This window comes from Spea bombifrons, chromosome 5 (assembly GCF_027358695.1).
Source record: "Spea bombifrons isolate aSpeBom1 chromosome 5, aSpeBom1.2.pri, whole genome shotgun sequence".
Taxonomy (NCBI): domain Eukaryota; kingdom Metazoa; phylum Chordata; class Amphibia; order Anura; family Pelobatidae; genus Spea; species Spea bombifrons.
Genome location: NC_071091.1, coordinates 438,934 through 457,482, shown reverse-complemented (window position 1 = coordinate 457,482; position 18,549 = coordinate 438,934). Strand labels below are relative to the sequence as shown.

The 18,549-nt window shown below is 53.7% G+C and overlaps 2 protein-coding genes across 2 annotated transcripts; one reads left to right on the top strand and one right to left on the bottom strand.

Annotated features, from left to right (window-relative positions):
• Positions 1-6,723: 6,723 nt before the first annotated feature.
• On the bottom strand, positions 6,724-14,744 carry LOC128496793 (zinc finger protein 135-like). The gene is made up of 4 exons (XM_053466588.1): positions 14,705-14,744; positions 10,116-10,242; positions 9,426-9,836; positions 6,724-8,928 (listed from the first exon to the last, which is right to left on the bottom strand). The coding sequence occupies exons 1-4, from the start codon at positions 14,717-14,719 to the stop codon at positions 6,962-6,964; spliced, it is 2,520 nt and encodes an 839-aa protein (XP_053322563.1). The 5' UTR covers positions 14,720-14,744; the 3' UTR covers positions 6,724-6,961.
• A 148-nt stretch (positions 14,745-14,892) lies between these two features.
• On the top strand, positions 14,893-17,305 carry AP5Z1 (adaptor related protein complex 5 subunit zeta 1). The gene has a single exon (XM_053466055.1). The coding sequence runs from the start codon at positions 14,918-14,920 to the stop codon at positions 17,303-17,305; it is 2,388 nt and encodes a 795-aa protein (XP_053322030.1). The 5' UTR covers positions 14,893-14,917.
• Positions 17,306-18,549: the final 1,244 nt, after the last annotated feature.

Here is an 18,549-nt window from a genome sequence, read left to right as displayed (position 1 = left end):
CCGGGGAGCGTAACCCACAGAGAGCCCGGGGGGACGGTAACCCACAGAGTGCCCGGGGGGACGGTAACCCACAGAGAGCCCGGGGAGCGTAACCCACAGAGTGCCCGGGGGGACGGTAACCCACAGAGAGCCCGGGGAGCGTAACCCACAGAGTGCCCGGGGAGCGTAACCCACAGAGTGCCCGGGGAGCGTAACCCACAGAGAGCCCGGGGAGCGTAACCCACGGAGAGCCCGGGGAGAGTTTTGGGGCTCCTGGGGTTTGGGGGTCACTTGGGTTATTGGACCTCCTGAGTTTATTGAGGTCTCTGGGGTTTGGGGGTCCCTGGCTTTGATTCTCTCTGGATGTTGAGCATTTTGCCCCACCGTCTGTATGAAATGCCCCCCACCTGCTGTGGATCCTGTAGTGGATCTGGATCTGTCATTGGATTGGGTTGTTCCTCTGGTTGTCCCAGAATCCCCCTCACTGGTGGCACGTGGCCGAGATGTTACCATAGTTACATTGGTCACGTATGTACCTGTAATAGAAACATGCCAAGGTTTCTTCTCAGACATTTTCAGAGACAAAGATAGCTTGTTTTTGGGGTCCCTGGAGTTTGGGGGTTACTGGGTTTTAGGGTCTTGGGAGCTTCTGCGTTCATTGGGGGTTTGAGGGTCACCTGTGTTATCAAGGTCACTGGGGTTTTAGGGTCTCTGAGGTTATTGTGGCCCCTGGGATTTGGGGGGTTCTGGGGACTGACTCTCTCTGAATGATCAGTACTTTGCCCCACCATCTGTATAAAATACCCCACCTGCTGTGGATCCTATAGTGGATCTGTCACTGGATTGGGTTGTTCCTCTGGTTGTCCCAGAATGCCCCTCACTGGTGGCACGTGGCGGAGATGTTACCATAGTTACATTGGTCATGTATGTACCTGTAATAGAAACATGCCAAGGTTTCTTCTCAGACATTTTCAGAGACAAAGACAGCTTGTTATTGGGGTCCCTGGGTTCTGGGGGTCACTGGGTTTAATGGGGTCCCTGGAGTTTGGGGGTCACTGGGTTTAATGGGGTCCCTGGAGTTTGGGGTTTCCTGGGTTATTAGGGCCTCTGGGGTTTTTGGAGCTCCTGAGTTCATTGGGGTCTCGGGGGTTTGATGGTCACCTGTGTTTACGAGGTCAATGGGGTTTTAGGGTCTCTTTGGTTATTATGGCCCCTGGGGTTTGGGGGTCCCTGCGACTGATTCTCTCTGACTGTTCAGTACTTTGCCCCACCGTCTGTATGAAATGCCCCCCACCTGCTGCGGATCCTGTAGTGGATCTGGATCTGTCGCTGGATTGGGTTGTCCCCTCACGGGTGGAACGTGGCGGAGATGCTCCTGTAATACAGAAAGGAAAACTATCATCAACATTTCACTTTCAAAGACTGGGTTATTGGGGTGACTGGGGTTTGGGGGTCACTGAGGTTATTGGGCCCTATGGTTTGGGGTCACTGGGGCTATTTGGGGTCTCCAGGGTTATCCAGGTCTCTGGGGTTTGGGGGTCCCTGGCTTTGATTCTCTCTGGATGTTGAGCATTTTGCCCCACCGTCTGTATGAAATGCCCCCCACCTGCTGTGGATCCTGTAGTGGATCTGGATCTGTCACTGGATTGGGTTGTCTCCTCGCTGGTGGTGCGTGGCGGGGTTGTTGCTGTGGTCGCACCGGTCGCGTATGTTCCTGTATTAACAGAAAGAAGGACGTTTTCACTGAATAACCATTTTTCATTCACAAGAAAATTGAAAACGGCAATCCCTTTGTACCGCTCTACGGACTATGCTGGAGCCACATCCATGTTAAGGTTCATTTTCACATTTCATTGTCATGTTTAATTCTGTTTAATGAAAGGGGGCTCTGTCAGGGGAACAGTCTTGTTGTTGCTGGGGAAGCTGGGGTAAATAGAGTATTCAGGGGGTAGAATTCAGACCAAAGATTAAAGCTCTAGGCGCCCAGGAATCAGCATAGCTAAATAGACAGGGAGCATGTATGTCTGCGTGTGAGTGGGTGATTGGGGTATGTAAATATAGGGGCGAGAGTCCATAGGGGATAAAGGGTGCCCTCTGGGTGACCCCGGTCACTGGCACCTTTTTCGGCTGACAGACTTACCTGCTTCCCACCCTCCCTCCCTAATTTTATGCACTTTCTTTTCTTTCGTCACAGCTGGCGGTTTGCGTGTTCTTGCCGGTCTGGTTTTGGTAAGTGATGGAGTTTGGATGATGGTGTGAAGGAAGGCTCAGTCCCCCGTATAATTGGACGTGCCCACCGAGTTTATGGTCGGCTGGCGGTTAGCATTGGTTTTGGGACAGCGGATGTTAGCTGTCAGGTTTGGACGAGGGGCGAGGCGAGTACCTGCGGTTTGAATTGTACGTTGGTGAGCGGCTGGCAGGGACGGGGTTAATTCAGTTCCTGTGTTGGTGATGTCTGAAATGTATTATGGATTATGTGGATTTGTATATAATATTTAGTTGTTGGTTGTTTATTGTGTATTTATGTTAATTGGTATATGGTGTTTAGGCCAACACAGTTTTTGTTTGTGGTTATTTTTACTAAAATAGGCTGTGGCCTGTTTTACCCAAAATCAGTCTCCGTGTCTTTACTTGGTGGTTTTAGATGGTAGTTGGTTGGCAGTGCACAGTACACACTACCTACATACAGGAGGAAGCACCTGTCAGAATGTCAGCTATTGTTGCCAGATGTCGCTGCTCATAATACGGTATAACGTATGGAAAATCCTTTGATAACGTGTTATAATATTAATATGTAATATATGTTACTTTAATATGTAATAATAATATGTTATATATAAGTTACTTTAATATGTAATATGTAAACATAGTAATATGTAATATATAGGTTACTTTAATATGTAATAATATTAATATGTAATATATGTTATTTTAATGTGAAATAATATTACTATGTAATATAAGTGGCTTTAATGTATAAAATGTAATAATAATAAATATTATATACATTACTTTTATATGTAATTATATTAATATGTAATTTGTAATTATATTAATATGCAATATATGTTACTTTAATATGCAATATGTAATTATATTGATATGTTATATATACACATTACTTTAATGTGTAATATTAATATGTAATGTTACTTTAATGTGTAATAATATTAATATGTAATATACATGCTACTTTAATGTGTAATAAGTAAAAATATTAATATGTAATGTATATGCTACTTTAATGTGTAATATGTAATGATATTTATATGTAATAGATGTTACTTTAATGTGTAATAATATTCATATGTAACATATATACTATGGTACTTTAATATGTAATATTATTAATATGTATACGTTACTTTAATGTGTAATAATATTAATATGTAATATATGTTACTTTAATATGTAATGATATTAATATGTAATATATATTACTATAATATGTAATAACATGTAATACATGTTACTTTACTACGTAATAACATTGATATGTATTATTTATGTTATCTAAATATGTAATATTAATGAGTAATATATGTTACTTGTTAATATTATTACATATTTAAATAAACATTACATATCCATATTATTACATATTAAAGTGGTAACATCAATATTACACATCCATATTATTACAAAATAGAGTAATATATGTTACTTTAATATGTAATAATATGGATATTTTGAGATAGGTCTGGGATCGCCCCTCGCTGAGGTCAAGGGACAAGCGCCCGTCTTCATTCAAACCAGGCAAACAGCAGTAAGTTCGTGCAATCTGACACAGGGTCAGGTTTATTAGAAAGGTCGCAAAGACAAACGACATATAACACAGCAACAAAAGAAATACCTTGCCTGTCCGGCACTTAATATACAAGGGATGCCCCTCACTACCAGCTGGAGAGCTTCCCTCTGGCAACTTAACAATAATACGTCCAGCAACCTTTACTCACACTCTACTCACACTCTACTCACACTCTACTCACACTCTACTCACACTCTACTCACACTCTACTCACACTCTACTCACACTCTACTCACACTCTACTCACACTCTACTCACACTCTACTCACACTCTACTCACTCTACTCAAATGTCTCTCCCACAGACAGGCTTTCTGTGTCCTCAGCCAGAGAGCTACCTGCCCTCCTGGCTTCCCTTTTATATCCGCCCTCTCATTCACCCTAATTAATCACCTAGCAGGTGGAAGTCTCAGGTGTTACTTCACATAGGAAAGGAATCTAGGAGAAACATACTTCCCTTCCACCACCAATCCTACATGAATGTCACAATATGTACGGTAATATTGATGTTACTTTAACATGTAATAATATTACTATGTATTGTTATTTAAATATGTAATAATATTAATATGTCATATATATACATTACTTTAATATGTAATAATATTGATATGTCATATATATATGTTAAATATGTTATATATATATCTATATATTTATATCTACCTACATGTACGTATGTGCCGTATATCTATCTATCTACAGTTCTCCCCACATACTGACGGCAGACACTTTCTGTTGTACTCACCTTCCTGGGCCGCGTTCAGCTGCACCAAGCAAATGATCAGAAGGATTAGAAGTGTTCGGCCCCACGGAGGGCCGGTGGCTGCTCCAAGGACCATTCCGAGATAGGATCGCCCAGGGCAGTTGGGCACGTAGCTGTGAGTGATGGGTGTTATAACAGACCCATTGCCGTCGCTCTCTTAATACTTTCTGTGCCCAATCGCCAGATCAGTGGATAACGTTTCAGAACCGGCCCAGTTCCTCCACAGGAAGGGTCCCTCAGCGACTCACGGACTGCGGTTACTTCGCCGAAGGCCGAGGCACAGAGTCCAAACCTCTGTTTGTTCTCGAGGCCCCAGCGGCCGTTCCCCTGATAAGCTTTGGGAAAGTATTGATCAGGAAAAGAATGTCACAAAAAACACGAAATCAGCGCATCCCCCATCCAAAAAACGCAGGACGTCCAACGGACTCACAGGGGCAACTGCAAGGGTTTTACCCCAGTCTCGGGGTGAACGGGCAGATTCTCAGAGTTTTTGCCCCAGTGTCGGGGTGAACGGGCAGATTTTCAGCGATTTTACCTCAGTCTCGGGGTGAACGGGCAGATTCTCAAGGTTTTTGCCCCAGTCTCGGGGTGAACGGGCAGATTCTCAGGGATTTTACCTCAGTCTCGGGGTGAACGGGCAGATTCTCAGGGTTTTTGCCCCAGTCTCTGATGAATGGGCAGATTTCGCGTGTTTCATCTTGTTTTCAGGACCCCGAAGGGATTTCTTCTGAAACCGCAGGAGCCCCAAACGTAACGATACCCCACGTCCCTCCCTTACGTTTTACCCCACCGCATGCATGTAACAGGGCCGGCGCAAAGCGATTGGGGGGGATCTCTTAGCGGTGATGTCACCGCGACATCAGAATTTTAAAGTGATCAGTAGGAGAACCGGCTGCAGCTCGGCCGGCCTGCTCGTTCCCTCTCTGTATCAGAGGGTTGGCGGTCTGTAACTCGCTGCGGGGTTCTGTTTAGGCTTTCAGGGGCTTTATGAGCCTCCACCGCAAACACAATGAACATCTCCAGGGGTTAATCTTCTGATTAATGGTAAACCTGCAGCACCGTATCGCAACAAACGCGACGGACGCTGAACGCTTCATCTGCTACCGGAGCCGATGATTGGCTGGGATTTTATTAGCGATCCGCGGGTGAATTGTGCTCTGCGCTGCGCATGTTCTGGACCCGTATGAATTAACCATTCACAACAATAACCAGTCTTTACTGGAAACCAGTTTAACATAAGGAGTCCATCAAGGAATTAATCCATAAGACCAATCACTAAGGACAGGCACATCAGTGAATTATAAGGAGCCACCTTCAACACCAGAAAGGGTGGTAGATAAGTGGAGCAGCCTCCCAGCAGAAGTGGTAGAGGGTAATACAGTGAGGGTGTTAAATATGCATGGGGTAGGCATATGGTCTGTACAGCAGGAGAAACGGGCGAATAAATGGGGCCAGACAGCACGTACCCCCAATGATTAAATGCCAACGTTTTTCTGGAAAGACTGAAAAGGCACGTTTTGCCTCTTGGGTCCCGGAAGCGACTGCAGCAGCTGCCAACGGCAGTCATTAGCGGGATCGTTACACAGAGGGGCGGGGCGTCGGGAAACACAGCAGCCAATCAAAAGCTGCGTCTATGTAAACCTCAGATTATCTCAGGCCAGGAGAGGATAGAAACAGAAGAAGTTTAACGTCATTCCCGCCTATCGCATTTACCCCGAATCACTGCGTCCCATGCAATAACGTAACGGGTAAAGGGGGCATCCCTGCCTCCCCCTTCCCGATAACGGGCTTTGATCCCGAACGTATTCAGGGATTCAAGCCGGGGCGAGGGGGTCTTTCACCTGAATGGGGTCTTTGCTAGGATCGGGTAGAAGGTGGGCAAGAAGGAACCCCATGTCGTTAAACTCCCAAAAGGGAGCCTTGGGCGCCGGGCACGCGACTTTATAAAACTCCGCAGATTGGCCGGCCAGCGAGGAAATCGTCTAAGCTCCGCCTCCTCTATAGGGACATTCACTGGAATGTATATACGTTATATGATCTCGTTACCATAAAGCCCCTGAAAGCCTAAACAGAACCATAAAACAATCTTTTACTCAACCAATCAGAAGGAACGTTTTATTCAAACAGTAACCGTATTATTAACAAACAAACGTCCTGAGGAAAGAAAATGAAAACATGAGGAGCATCGGGGGTCTGGGGCTGTCTCGGGGTCCGCTGCTCTGCGACCAGGCTGTCTCTGGGTTTGCTGCTGTGTTGCGGTCTCCGGCTGACGAGAGGCTGTCTTGGGGTCTCGTGGGACTGTCTCGCGGTCCCCGGATCTGTAGCGGGGCTGCCTCGCGGTCTCAGGCTGACACGTGGCTGTCTCGGGGTCTCAGGCTGTCGTGTGGGGCTGTCTCACGGCCCCGGTTGTCATTTCTGCTGCAGAAAGCCGTGTATTTGGTAATGCGAGAGCAGCTCCGGGACCTCCGCGAACTGCTCCCCGCACTCCACGCACGAGAACTTCTTCTTGCTGTGGATCTTCCGGTGGCGACAGAGGACGGAGGAATCGCTGAAGGTCTTCCCGCAGTCTCTGCACTGGAAGGGCCGCTCGCCCGTGTGAGTGCGGAGGTGCCTGCGCAGCTGCGCCGCTTCCTTAAACCCTTTGCCGCACTGGGTGCAGACGAACGGTCTCTCCAGCATGTGCACGCGACGGTGCTTGCGCAGCTGATCCTTGCGTGTGAACCGCTTTCTGCACAGGGGGCAAATATAGACGCTCTCTCCGGAGGGCGCTCCCTGCCCGATGTGAGTCCTCATGTGCATCAGTATCTGCTCTCTCGCGGCGAACACCTCCTCGCAGTCAGAGCATTTATACAGCAGCTTGTTCTGTAAGCCGGTTTTCTCACTCACGGTCACGCTAGGTAATTCCCCCCCAGTGGGCGCTAGGCTTGAGTCCTGCGACTCCTCTGGGAAGCCTTCGCTGCGCTGGTGAGATGCCTGTAATGAGGCGCAGAGAGTGCCCTCGGGGCATTTCACTGCACTCTTCCTGCGGACCCGGCCAGTGTTACCCCGCCGGAGACGTTGGGGTAATTCCTCCCCGCTCTCTCTCTCCGTATCTAGAGTCTCCTCTTTGTCGTTTGCTTTCGGCTCAGCCGCTGCCCCCTGTAGAAAGCGCGCCGTGTTTAGTAAAGTTTTCCCCCGGCGCTGGGGCTTTGATCCGCGCGTCTCTTCTGCGAGCGCCATGCGCTGGGGCTCCGCACTCGGTAAGGACAGGCTGTCGGCTCCGAGTTGCTGCTCCGGACGGGCCCCTCGGCCAATCGCCGGCTCTGCCTGTTCTAAGGAACGTTCTGTGCGCCCCGGGAGGCGCTCGCCGGAGCCGCTGGTCAGGGCCGCCTCTGCGCTGTGCACTTTGTAATGGCGCTGGAGCACGGACGAGTGGCTGAAGCGCTTGCCGCAGGTGGTGCACAGGAAGGGCCGCTCGCCCGTGTGAGTGCGGAGGTGCCTGCGCAGCTGCCCCGCATCCTTAAACCCTTTCCCGCACTCGGTGCAGACGAACGGTCTCTCCACCATGTGCACGCGCCGGTGCCCGCGCAGCTGCTCCTTGTGTAAGAACGACTTCTTGCACTGGGGGCAAATATAGAAGGTCTCTCCGGGGGGCGCTCTCTCCCCGGTGTGACGCCTCATGTGCATCAGTACCTGCTCTCTCGAGGTGAACACCTCCCCGCAGTCAGCGCATTTATAGAGCGTCTCGTTAGGGCGTTTTGAGCTGGTTTTCTCACCAGCTGATTCCTTCCCAGTGGGCGCTGGGCTTGAGTACAGTGAAGAAGCGCACTCACCGCTCACACTCCCCAGAGTCTGCCGTGCAGCATTTACCTCCAAGCCTTCGCTGCGCTCTTGACTGATGTGCTGTCTACTGGCTGGGTGGGCTTCCTGGTGAGACGCCGGTAGCAATAAGCAGAGGGTCCCGGACTGACCTCCTAGCTCGGGGCATCTGAGTGCATTCTGCCCACGGCCGGTGTTACCCCCCTGGAGATGTGGGGGTAATTCCTCCCCGCACTCGATCTCTGTATCTATAGTCTCCTTGTGACCCTCAGGCTGTGGGGCGTCGTTGCTGGCAGGCGGCTTTGCCGCTTCGTGGGCCCAGAAATGCTGCATCAGCGCCCTCCACAGGCCGAAGGTCTCCCCGCAGTCAGTGCAGATGTAATTCTTCTCCCTAGAGCCCCTCCTCCTCTTCCAGGGCGCTTCCTGCGACACTTTAGGGGTTAATCTCACAGGCCCCTTGTGTGGAGGCCTCGGCGGGGCCCTGACACGCAGGCTTGCGTCTTCGGCGGCTTTCGGGGGGTCACCGGCACGAGTCGGGGGGCCTCTAGAGCCCTTTGAAGGCTGATGTCTGGAGAGACCTGTAAGGAGTGAAACAAGAGCGTTACCGTCCAATGCATGTACATGCCAAGCCGCCCGTGTCACGACGGGAATTACAAGCCACACGGGCAAGACTCACCCGGGAGCACATTTAGAAATTAGGAAGCCTTCAGTTATGGCCGTTGGGGGTCTTTTAATAACTTAAATGCACGGTCCGGGCAATGACTACCCAGCTGACCCGGCATACACAGCACCCACCGACACCACAAAGAAACAACGCTAAATACTTTTACTGAGAGGGTGGTGGATATGTGGAACAGCCTCCCAGCAGAAGTGGTAGAGGGTAATAAACATGCATACGGCTCCTGAATCTAAGACAAGACCAACGACTGATTAAGGTTTGAGTCTTTACAGCAGGGGAAATGGGCGACTAGCCAGGGGCCGGATGGGGACGATCTGCTGGCGGGTTCCTGTTATGTTATCGCGCAGTTACTGCAGGAGCTTCGCTGTCTGATGGGGGAAACGACGTCCGTCTCACCTGCTACCGGAGCTCCAGGGAGCCCCTGACACGGCCGCTCCGGGGGGCCCTCAGCAGGCGGCCGCTCCGGGGGGCCCTCAGCAGGCGGCCGCTCCGGGGGGCCCTCAGCAGGCGGCCGCTCCGGGGGGCCCTCAGCAGCCGGCCGCTCCGGGGGGCCCTCAGCAGCCGGCCGCTCCGGGGGGCCCTCAGCAGCCGGCCGCTCCGGGGGGCCCTCAGCAGCCGGCCGCTCCGGGGGGCCCTCAGCAGCCGGCCGCTCCGGGGGGCCCTCAGCAGCCGGCCGCTCCGGGGGGCCCTCAGCAGGCGGCCGCTCCGGGGGGCCCTCAGCAGGCGGCCGCTCCGGGGGGCCCTCAGCACACGGATGCTCTTCATTCCTGATCTTCCAGATGATCTCTGGCTTCACTGCGGCCGGATCTAGAAAGGGGAGCAGAGGGGGGTTGGTGAGAGGGGGATGGGATGCAGTGAATATTATTTGGGGGAGTCTGACAGACGCATCCAACAGCCAATCAGCTTCCTAACGACTGCACTGATGGCGCCGGCTCGTTATGCGTTCCTGGTAGCTGCGCCCGACACGCATTTAGCGCTTCTTTCTTTTGTTACAGGTGGGGGACCCACCACCGTCTGTCACATGACCCACCACCGTCTGTCACATGACCCACCACCGTCTGTCACATGACCCCGCAACCCTCTTACCCAGAGAACGCAGGATCTGGTCGTTCTCCAGCATCACCTCCTTGTACAGATCTCGCTGCCATTCCTCCAGCATCGCCCACTCGCCCTCCGAGAAATACACGGCCACGTCCTCGAATGCCACGGGAGCCTGGAGCAAGAGGACCAATCAATGACCCCCCAGAGTCTAACGCTACCACTTACTCCTGCCAAGCAATCACCGGCGATCCCTTCCCCCACCCCACCAGCCAATCGCCCTGACCGGCGATCTCTGTGTGTGTATCGGGTAGAGGTGTAATGTGCTGCAGGCTGTGTGTGTCGGGTAGAGGTGTAATGTGCTGCAGGCTGTGTGTGTCGGGTAGAGGTGTAATGTGCTGCAGGCTGTGTGTGTGTGTGTGTGTTGGGTAGAGGTGTAATGTGCTGCAGGCTGTGTGTGTCGGGTAGAGGTGTAATGTGCTGCAGGCTGTGTGTATCGGGTAGAGGTGTAATGTGCTGCAGGCTGTGTGTCGGGTAGAGGTGTAATGTGCTGCAGGCTGTGTGTGTCGGGTAGAGGTGTAATGTGCTGCAGGCTGTGTGTGTCGGGTAGAGGTGTAATGTGCTGCAGGCTGTGTGTGTCGGGTAGAGGTGTAATGTGCTGCAGGCTGTGTGTCGGGTAGAGGTGTAATGTGCTGCAGGCTGTGTGTGTCGGGTAGAGGTGTAATGTGCTGCAGGCTGTGTGTCGGGTAGAGGTGTAATGTGCTGCAGGCTGTGTGTCGGGTAGAGGTGTAATGTGCTGCAGGCTGTGTGTATCGGGTAGAGGTGTAATGTGCTGCAGGCTGTGTGTATCGGGTAGAGGTGTAATGTGCTGCAGGCTGTATGTGTCAGGTAGAGGTGTAATGTGCTGCAGGCTGTGTGTGTGTGTGTGTTGGGTACAGGTGTAACGTGCTGCAGGCTGTGTGTGTGTGTGTGTGTTGGGTAGAGGTGTAATGTGCTGCAGGCTGTGTGTGTCGGGTAGAGGTGTAATGTGCTGCAGGCTGTGTGTGTCGGGTAGAGGTGTAATGTGCTGCAGGCTGTGTGTGTATCGGGTAGAGGTGTAATGTGCTGCAGGCTGTGTGTGTCGGGTAGAGGTGTAATGTGCTGCAGGCTGTGTGTGTCGGGTAGAGGTGTAATGTGCTGCAGGCTGTGTGTGTGTGTGTGTGTTGGGTAGAGGTGTAATGTGCTGCAGGCTGTGTGTGTTGGGTAGAGGTGTAATGTGCTGCAGGCTGTGTGTATCGGGTAGAGGTGTAATGTGCTGCAGGCTGTGTGTGTCAGGTAGAGGTGTAATGTGCTGCAGGCTGTGTGTGTGTGTGTGTGTTGGGTAGAGGTGTAACGTGCTGCAGGCTGTGTGTGTTGGGTAGAGGTGTAATGTGCTGCAGGCTGTGTGTGTCGGGTAGAGGTGTAATGTGCTGCAGGCTGTGTGTGTCGGGTAGAGGTGTAATGTGCTGCAGGCTGTGTGTGTGTGTGTGTGTTGGGTAGAGGTGTAATGTGCTGCAGGCTGTGTGTGTGTCGGGTAGAGGTGTAATGTGCTGCAGGCTGTGTGTCGGGTAGAGGTGTAATGTGCTGCAGGCTGTGTGTGTCGGGTAGAGGTGTAATGTGCTGCAGGCTGTGTGTGTATCGGGTAGAGGTGTAATGTGCTGCAGACTGTGTGTGTCGGGTAGAGGTGTAATGTGCTGCAGGCTGTGTGTGTCGGGTAGAGGTGTAATGTGCTGCAGGCTGTGTGTGTCGGGTAGAGGTGTAATGTGCTGCAGGCTGTGTGTGTCGGGTAGAGGTGTAATGTGCTGCAGGCTGTGTGTTGGGTAGAGGTGTAATGTGCTGCAGGCTGTGTGTGTCGGGTAGAGGTGTAATGTGCTGCAGACTGTGTGTGTCGGGTAGAGGTGTAATGTGCTGCAGGCTGTGTGTGTCGGGTAGAGGTGTAATGTGCTGCAGGCTGTGTGTGTCGGGTAGAGGTGTAATGTGCTGCAGGCTGTGTGTGTTGGGTAGAGGTGTAATGTGCTGCAGGCTGTGTGTGTCAGGTAGAGGTGTAATGTGCTGCAGGCTGTGTGTGTGTCGGGTAGAGGTGTAATGTGCTGCAGGCTGTGTGTCAGGTAGAGGTGTAATGTGCTGCAGGCTGTGTGTGTCGGGTAGAGGTGTAATGTGCTGCAGGCTGTGTGTGTCGGGTAGAGGTGTAATGTGCTGCAGGCTGTGTGTGTCGGGTAGAGGTGTAATGTGCTGCAGGCTGTGTGTGTCGGGTAGAGGTGTAATGTGCTGCAGGCTGTGTGTGTGTGTGTGTGTTGGGTAGAGGTGTAATGTGCTGCAGGCTGTGTGTCGGGTAGAGGTGTAATGTGCTGCAGGCTGTGTGTGTCGGGTAGAGGTGTAATGTGCTGCAGGCTGTGTGTGTCGGGTAGAGGTGTAATGTGCTGCAGGCTGTGTGTGTCGGGTAGAGGTGTAATGTGCTGCAGGCTGTGTGTGTCGGGTAGAGGTGTAATGTGCTGCAGGCTGTGTGTGTCGGGTAGAGGTGTAATGTGCTGCAGGCTGTGTGTGTCGGGTAGAGGTGTAATGTGCTGCAGGCTGTGTGTGTCAGGTAGAGGTGTAATGTGCTGCAGGGTGTGTGTGTCGGGTAGAGGTGTAATGTGCTGCAGGCTGTGTGTATCGGGTAGAGGTGTAATGTGCTGCAGGCTGTGTGTGTCAGGTAGAGGTGTAATGTGCTGCAGGCTGTGTGTGTGTGTGTGTGTGTGTGTGTGTGTGTGTGTGTGTGTGTGTGTGTGTGTGTGTGTGTGGGTAGAGGTGTAATGTGCTGCAGGCTGTGTGTGTGTCGGGTAGAGGTGTAATGTGCTGCAGGCTGTGTGTGTGTCGGGTAGAGGTGTAATGTGCTGCAGGCTGTGTGTGTGTCGGGTAGAGGTGTAATGTGCTGCAGGCTGTGTGTGTATCGGGTAGAGGTGTAATGTGCTGCAGGCTGTGTGTGTCGGGTAGAGGTGTAATGTGCTGCAGGCTGTGTGTGTCGGGTAGAGGTGTAATGTGCTGCAGGCTGTGTGTGTGTGTGTGTGTTGGGTAGAGGTGTAATGTGCTGCAGGCTGTGTGTGTCGGGTAGAGGTGTAATGTGCTGCAGGCTGTGTGTGTATCGGGTAGAGGTGTAATGTGCTGCAGGCTGTGTGTATCGGGTAGAGGTGTAATGTGCTGCAGGCTGTGTGTGTCGGGTAGAGGTGTAATGTGCTGCAGGCTGTGTGTGTCGGGTAGAGGTGTAATGTGCTGCAGGCTGTGTGTGTCGGGTAGAGGTGTAATGTGCTGCAGGCTGTGTGTGTCGGGTAGAGGTGTAATGTGCTGCAGGCTGTGTGTGTCGGGTAGAGGTGTAATGTGCTGCAGGCTGTGTGTGTCGGGTAGAGGTGTAATGTGCTGCAGGCTGTGTGTGTGTGTGTGTGTTGGGTAGAGGTGTAATGTGCTGCAGGCTGTGTGTCGGGTAGAGGTGTAATGTGCTGCAGGCTGTGTGTGTCGGGTAGAGGTGTAATGTGCTGCAGGCTGTGTGTGTCGGGTAGAGGTGTAATGTGCTGCAGGCTGTGTGTGTCGGGTAGAGGTGTAATGTGCTGCAGGCTGTGTGTGTCGGGTAGAGGTGTAATGTGCTGCAGGCTGTGTGTGTCGGGTAGAGGTGTAATGTGCTGCAGGCTGTGTGTGTCGGGTAGAGGTGTAATGTGCTGCAGGCTGTGTGTGTCAGGTAGAGGTGTAATGTGCTGCAGGGTGTGTGTGTGTGTGTGTGTGTTGGGTAGAGGTGTAATGTGCTGCAGGCTGTGTGTGTGTCGGGTAGAGGTGTAATGTGCTGCAGGCTGTGTGTGTGTCGGGTAGAGGTGTAATGTGCTGCAGGCTGTGTGTGTGTCGGGTAGAGGTGTAATGTGCTGCAGGCTGTGTGTGTATCGGGTAGAGGTGTAATGTGCTGCAGGCTGTGTGTGTCGGGTAGAGGTGTAATGTGCTGCAGGCTGTGTGTGTCGGGTAGAGGTGTAATGTGCTGCAGGCTGTGTGTGTGTGTGTGTGTTGGGTAGAGGTGTAATGTGCTGCAGGCTGTGTGTGTCGGGTAGAGGTGTAATGTGCTGCAGGCTGTGTGTGTATCGGGTAGAGGTGTAATGTGCTGCAGGCTGTGTGTATCGGGTAGAGGTGTAATGTGCTGCAGGCTGTGTGTGTCGGGTAGAGGTGTAATGTGCTGCAGGCTGTGTGTGTCGGGTAGAGGTGTAATGTGCTGCAGGCTGTGTGTATCGGGTAGAGGTGTAATGTGCTGCAGGCTGTGTGTGTCGGGTAGAGGTGTAATGTGCTGCAGGCTGTGTGTGTCAGGTAGAGGTGTAATGTGCTGCAGGCTGTGTGTGTGTGTGTGTGTTGGGTAGAGGTGTAACGTGCTGCAGGCTGTGTGTCGGGTAGAGGTGTAATGTGCTGCAGGCTGTGTGTGTGTGTGTGTGTGTGTGTGTGTGTGTGTGTGTGTGTGTGTGTGTGTGTGTGTGTGTGTGTTGGGTAGAGGTGTAATGTGCTGCAGGCCGTCTGTCAGATGCGGTTGTAATGTGCTGCAAGCTGGGTGTATCTGGCAGAGGTGTAATATGCTGCAGGCATGCCCCATATTCGCCCCCCTCCTGATCTCTCACCCCCGGAGTCTCCATCGTCCCGGTCCCGGCTGACGGGTCTCTCTGAGGAATTCAATATAAATGCCGCGATGGTCGATGGGAAAGCCGAGACTACGCCCACTTCCTGGCAGCTCAGACATTTCCTCCCCCCTCTCCCCCGGAACCTTCGCGTCGGGCTGCTGGGGAAGCAACTGCTGCCGGACCCGGAATGCGGAAGTGAGCAGCTTTTCGAGGATGCTGAGTTCGGCGGCCGAGGGGCTTCTCCGGCAGGCCCGGGAGCTGCCCGATGCCGAGCTGCTCCGGTTCTGCAGTCAGGCTGTGGCCCCTGAGCTGGGCCCCGCCACACTGGACTCCCTGCGGAGGCTGTACCTTATCCTTGCCTCCAGCACGAAGGGCAGGAAGCTGGAGCTGGCCTTCCTGGGGCAGTTACAGGAGATCCTGAGCTCGCCGGGGGCCCCGGGGCAGATCCAGGCATTGTGTGCGGCCATCCTGTGTGACCTGGCCCCGTGTCCCCACCTCAGCCTCTCCTGGGAGGACAGGAAGCCCACTGACATGGGGGCCTCGGTGATGCTGGCCCAGGGCAACCTGGCGGAAGTGGCCTCTGCCGGGCAGCGCCTGTGCCACGCCATGGAAGCTCGGGCCCCCGAGGGCCACAGTCTAAGACCTCTCCTCCCACTCCTATTGAGAGCCGTCAGCGCCCAGCCCGACAGCCTGGAGGAAGATCAGGTTAATGTGGTGAATAAGAAGCTTGCTGATTGGCTGCGATACACCAGCGTGCACCAAGCTGTGTCCCAGGCATCGGGGGGGTTCTTCTCCGGCTCCCGCACCAAACAACCAGGGATGGTAACCGAGGTGGATGGCACGGTGGCCACGGACTTCTTCACGGTGCTGAGCTGCAGTCAGCATTACACCGAGGAGCAGTGGCTGAACGTGTACGGCTTCTCCGTGCTGCGGAGCTGGCTGCTGCGTTACGGCACCGCCACGTCGGCCGCCTGCTCCGACGACAGGTCTGAGGTCGACGGCTCCGTGATCTCCATGGTCTCTGCCTCCTCTACGTCCAGCCGCTTGCTCCCCCCGCGAGAGAGGCTCCGAGAGAAGGCGTTCGAATACTGCCTGCGGCTGGTGGAGCAGAGCAACCGGAAGCCCCTGAAAAAGAGCGACGCGGATCTGCAGAAAGCCTGCCTGGTGGAAGCCGTGACCTTAATGGACGTCATGTGTAAGCAGGACGTGACCTACATGTACCGCACCCTCCCCCTCCTGAAGATCCTGCACGGACGCCTCTGCGCGGACCCCTCTCTGGCCAGCGCTCTGCTTCCCGTCGCTCAGTTCTTCCTGAATCACAGCGAAGCGGCTGCCGTGGACTCAGAAGCCGTGTACAGACACTTATTCTCCAAGGTCCCGGCTGAGCTCTTTCACCGCCCGCTCTTGGCTTTTCAGTTTGTCCGGTTCTGCCGCGATAACCGCTGCTTCCTGGCAGAGAACGTCGACGCGTTTAGAGAGAGCTTTCCTGGCCTCCTGAAGTTTGTGGCGTGGAACGGCCCCCCTCTCGTCTCGGAGTTCGTGGCGTTGCTTCCGTCTCTCGTCGTCTCTGATTCCGCTGTTGAGATGCTTCATTGTCTGCTTGACCTGCCGTGCCTCGCGGGCGCGTTGGAGATCCAGCGCAGCTCTGCCTCGCCATCGGAGAAATGCATCGTGGATCCCAGCGTGGCCCCCCATAGCTCTGCAGAGGCCTCCCGTCACCCAGCCTACAAAGGGATGTTCCAGTACCTCCTGCGGAACGAGGCCTGGTCGAGGCCACCGCCGGAAGGCTTCTCTCGCTTACGGAAGGTCTTGGCTGATACATGCGCGTCTGCTCGTGTCCGGCAGTGCGTGCAGATCGTGCCGTGTCTCCTCCGGCAGTACGCCCGCACCGTAATGACGTTTGCCGACGGGCCTCTGATAAATACGTTGGTTCTGACGTTTCTGGAACGCAGCGGGGACCTCTACGAGTCGGCCGAGTTCCAGGCCCAGGTTCAGCGGCTCCTGAGCTCTTACGTCCCTCGCCTCTGCCGCTCGCATCCTTCTGTGGTTGTGGAACTTTCCCGGGAGCTGCTGGAGTTCGTTGGGACGGTCAGCCACGTCCAGAGCAAGGAGCCCTTCTTCACGCACGTGGTGTGGGCCATCGGCGAGTATCTGTCTGTCTCCTATGACAGGCGCTGCACCGTGGAGCAGGTCAACAGGTTCTTCGAGGTTCTGGAAGCTTTGCTTTTCGAGATCACGCAAGTTCGTGGGACAGGGGCCGCTCCTGTGGCCTCCCCACGTGTTATCACCACGCTTATGACAACGCTTGCTAAGCTGGCATCCCGGAGCCAGGACCTGATCCCCAGGGTGTCTCTGTACCTGACCAAGATGTGCTCCTGTGTGCAGCGCTCAGCCATGATCTCTGCGTATGGAGAAGAAGACAGCGAACAGATCCTTGTCCGCGCCACGGAGCTCCTGAGGCTTCTCAAAGTGCCGAGCGTGGCCCAGTTTGTGCTGACGCCCTCCCCGGATGTCAGGCGTGCCAGCTATCACCGCGACGTGTGCTCCTCTCTGCCGCTCGCACTGCGCGCCACCAGCCGCCTCCTGCAGAAAGACGAGTGACCCGGGCTATGCTGGCGGAGGGAGCGGCCAGTGAGTTGCTCCCTGCGGGGTATTTCCAGCTGGCTGCCCGGTGCGCTCCGGCACGCAGACTGCTAGGCAGAGTCTCTTTTTAGAATGGTTTCTGTGAGGGTCTCTCTGCGCAGACGTGGGTTACTGCTATAAATGTAATCATACAGGTGACACGAGGGGTTAATGTCTATAGATGGCTGCCGGTGCCACGCATGCCCTGTTCTCCACTAGGTGGCAGTATTACCACGTGAGTTTTGTGCTGGGGTCCCCAGATGTTGATTGCTCCGTAGGGCCCAGTATTGCTGTGTAAAGCCTGTGGGGCCCCATTCTCAGCCCTGATAATGATAATGCCTCGTAGGGCGCCCCCTTTCCTGCTGCCCCCTATATATATATATCAGGGAAAACATTCAATAAGGGATTTAATCTGCAAGTAACAGACTACGGCAGCGTGCTGCGCAGGTCTGCTAAATAAATACCCTCTGTGGGGGTCCTCAGGATATCGATGTATTTCCCCCGACATGTTACTCGGTTTATAGCAACCGATACCCCCCCCTTTGCGCGCCCCCACCAGCCTCCATCTAGAAGCCTATGTGAGTAATCCTAATGTGCCCGGGGGTCTGAACAGAGCGTATCTCCTGCACTGAAGATACTTGGGGGGCAGCGGCAGATGTGTGTGTGGGGGAAGGGCAGATGTAGGGGGGGGGCGGACAGCGGCAGAGATGGGGGGGGGGTTCTGCAGAAGGGACGTCCGCGCCAAGCAATGCATTAAAGCGCGTGTCGGATAATCAGGGCCGTGAACGTTTACGGGATCTCTGCACCTCGCAGCGACGTGTATTTAGTTACATTAATGCTACCCCGAAGAGGTGACGTCTATAAAGTGCAGAGTATCTCTCGAACGCTCTCGCCGCGTCACTCGGAGCAGGTCTCCGGACGAGACAGTCTCGCGGCAGTAATTATAAAGGGAAAGCAATAAAAATTGTCAAACGCTGTCTGATTGTGTGAGGTTTCTCCGCTGCAGCCCGTGGACGGTCTCCTCCCGTCTCGTTTCCGGTACCTCGCTGTGGGAGCCGCGCATGCTGTCACCTCTCTCCGAGAGCCGGACGCACTCCGCGTGGGGGCTGACGGCCTCTTGGGGGCCGTTAAGTCTCCTTGATGCGCTCAGCCTCCCATGGAGATTCCGGCGGTCTCTTTCTCTTCGTCTCCCCCCCCCCCGTTAGATAATTATGCCATTGGGT

Coding starts and splice junctions, on each gene's coding strand:
- LOC128496793 (XM_053466588.1), bottom strand. Junction 9,837..10,115: donor CCAGATCCTGCGTTCTCTGG/GTAAGAGGGTTG, acceptor TCCCCTTTCTAG/ATCCGGCCGCAGTGAAGCCA. Junction 8,929..9,425: donor CCCTGGAGCTCCGGTAGCAG/GTGAGACGGACG, acceptor CACTCCTTACAG/GTCTCTCCAGACATCAGCCT.
- AP5Z1 (XM_053466055.1), top strand. CDS start 14,918: ATGCTGAGTTCGGCGGCCGAGGGGCTTCTCCGGCAGGCCCGGGAGCTG.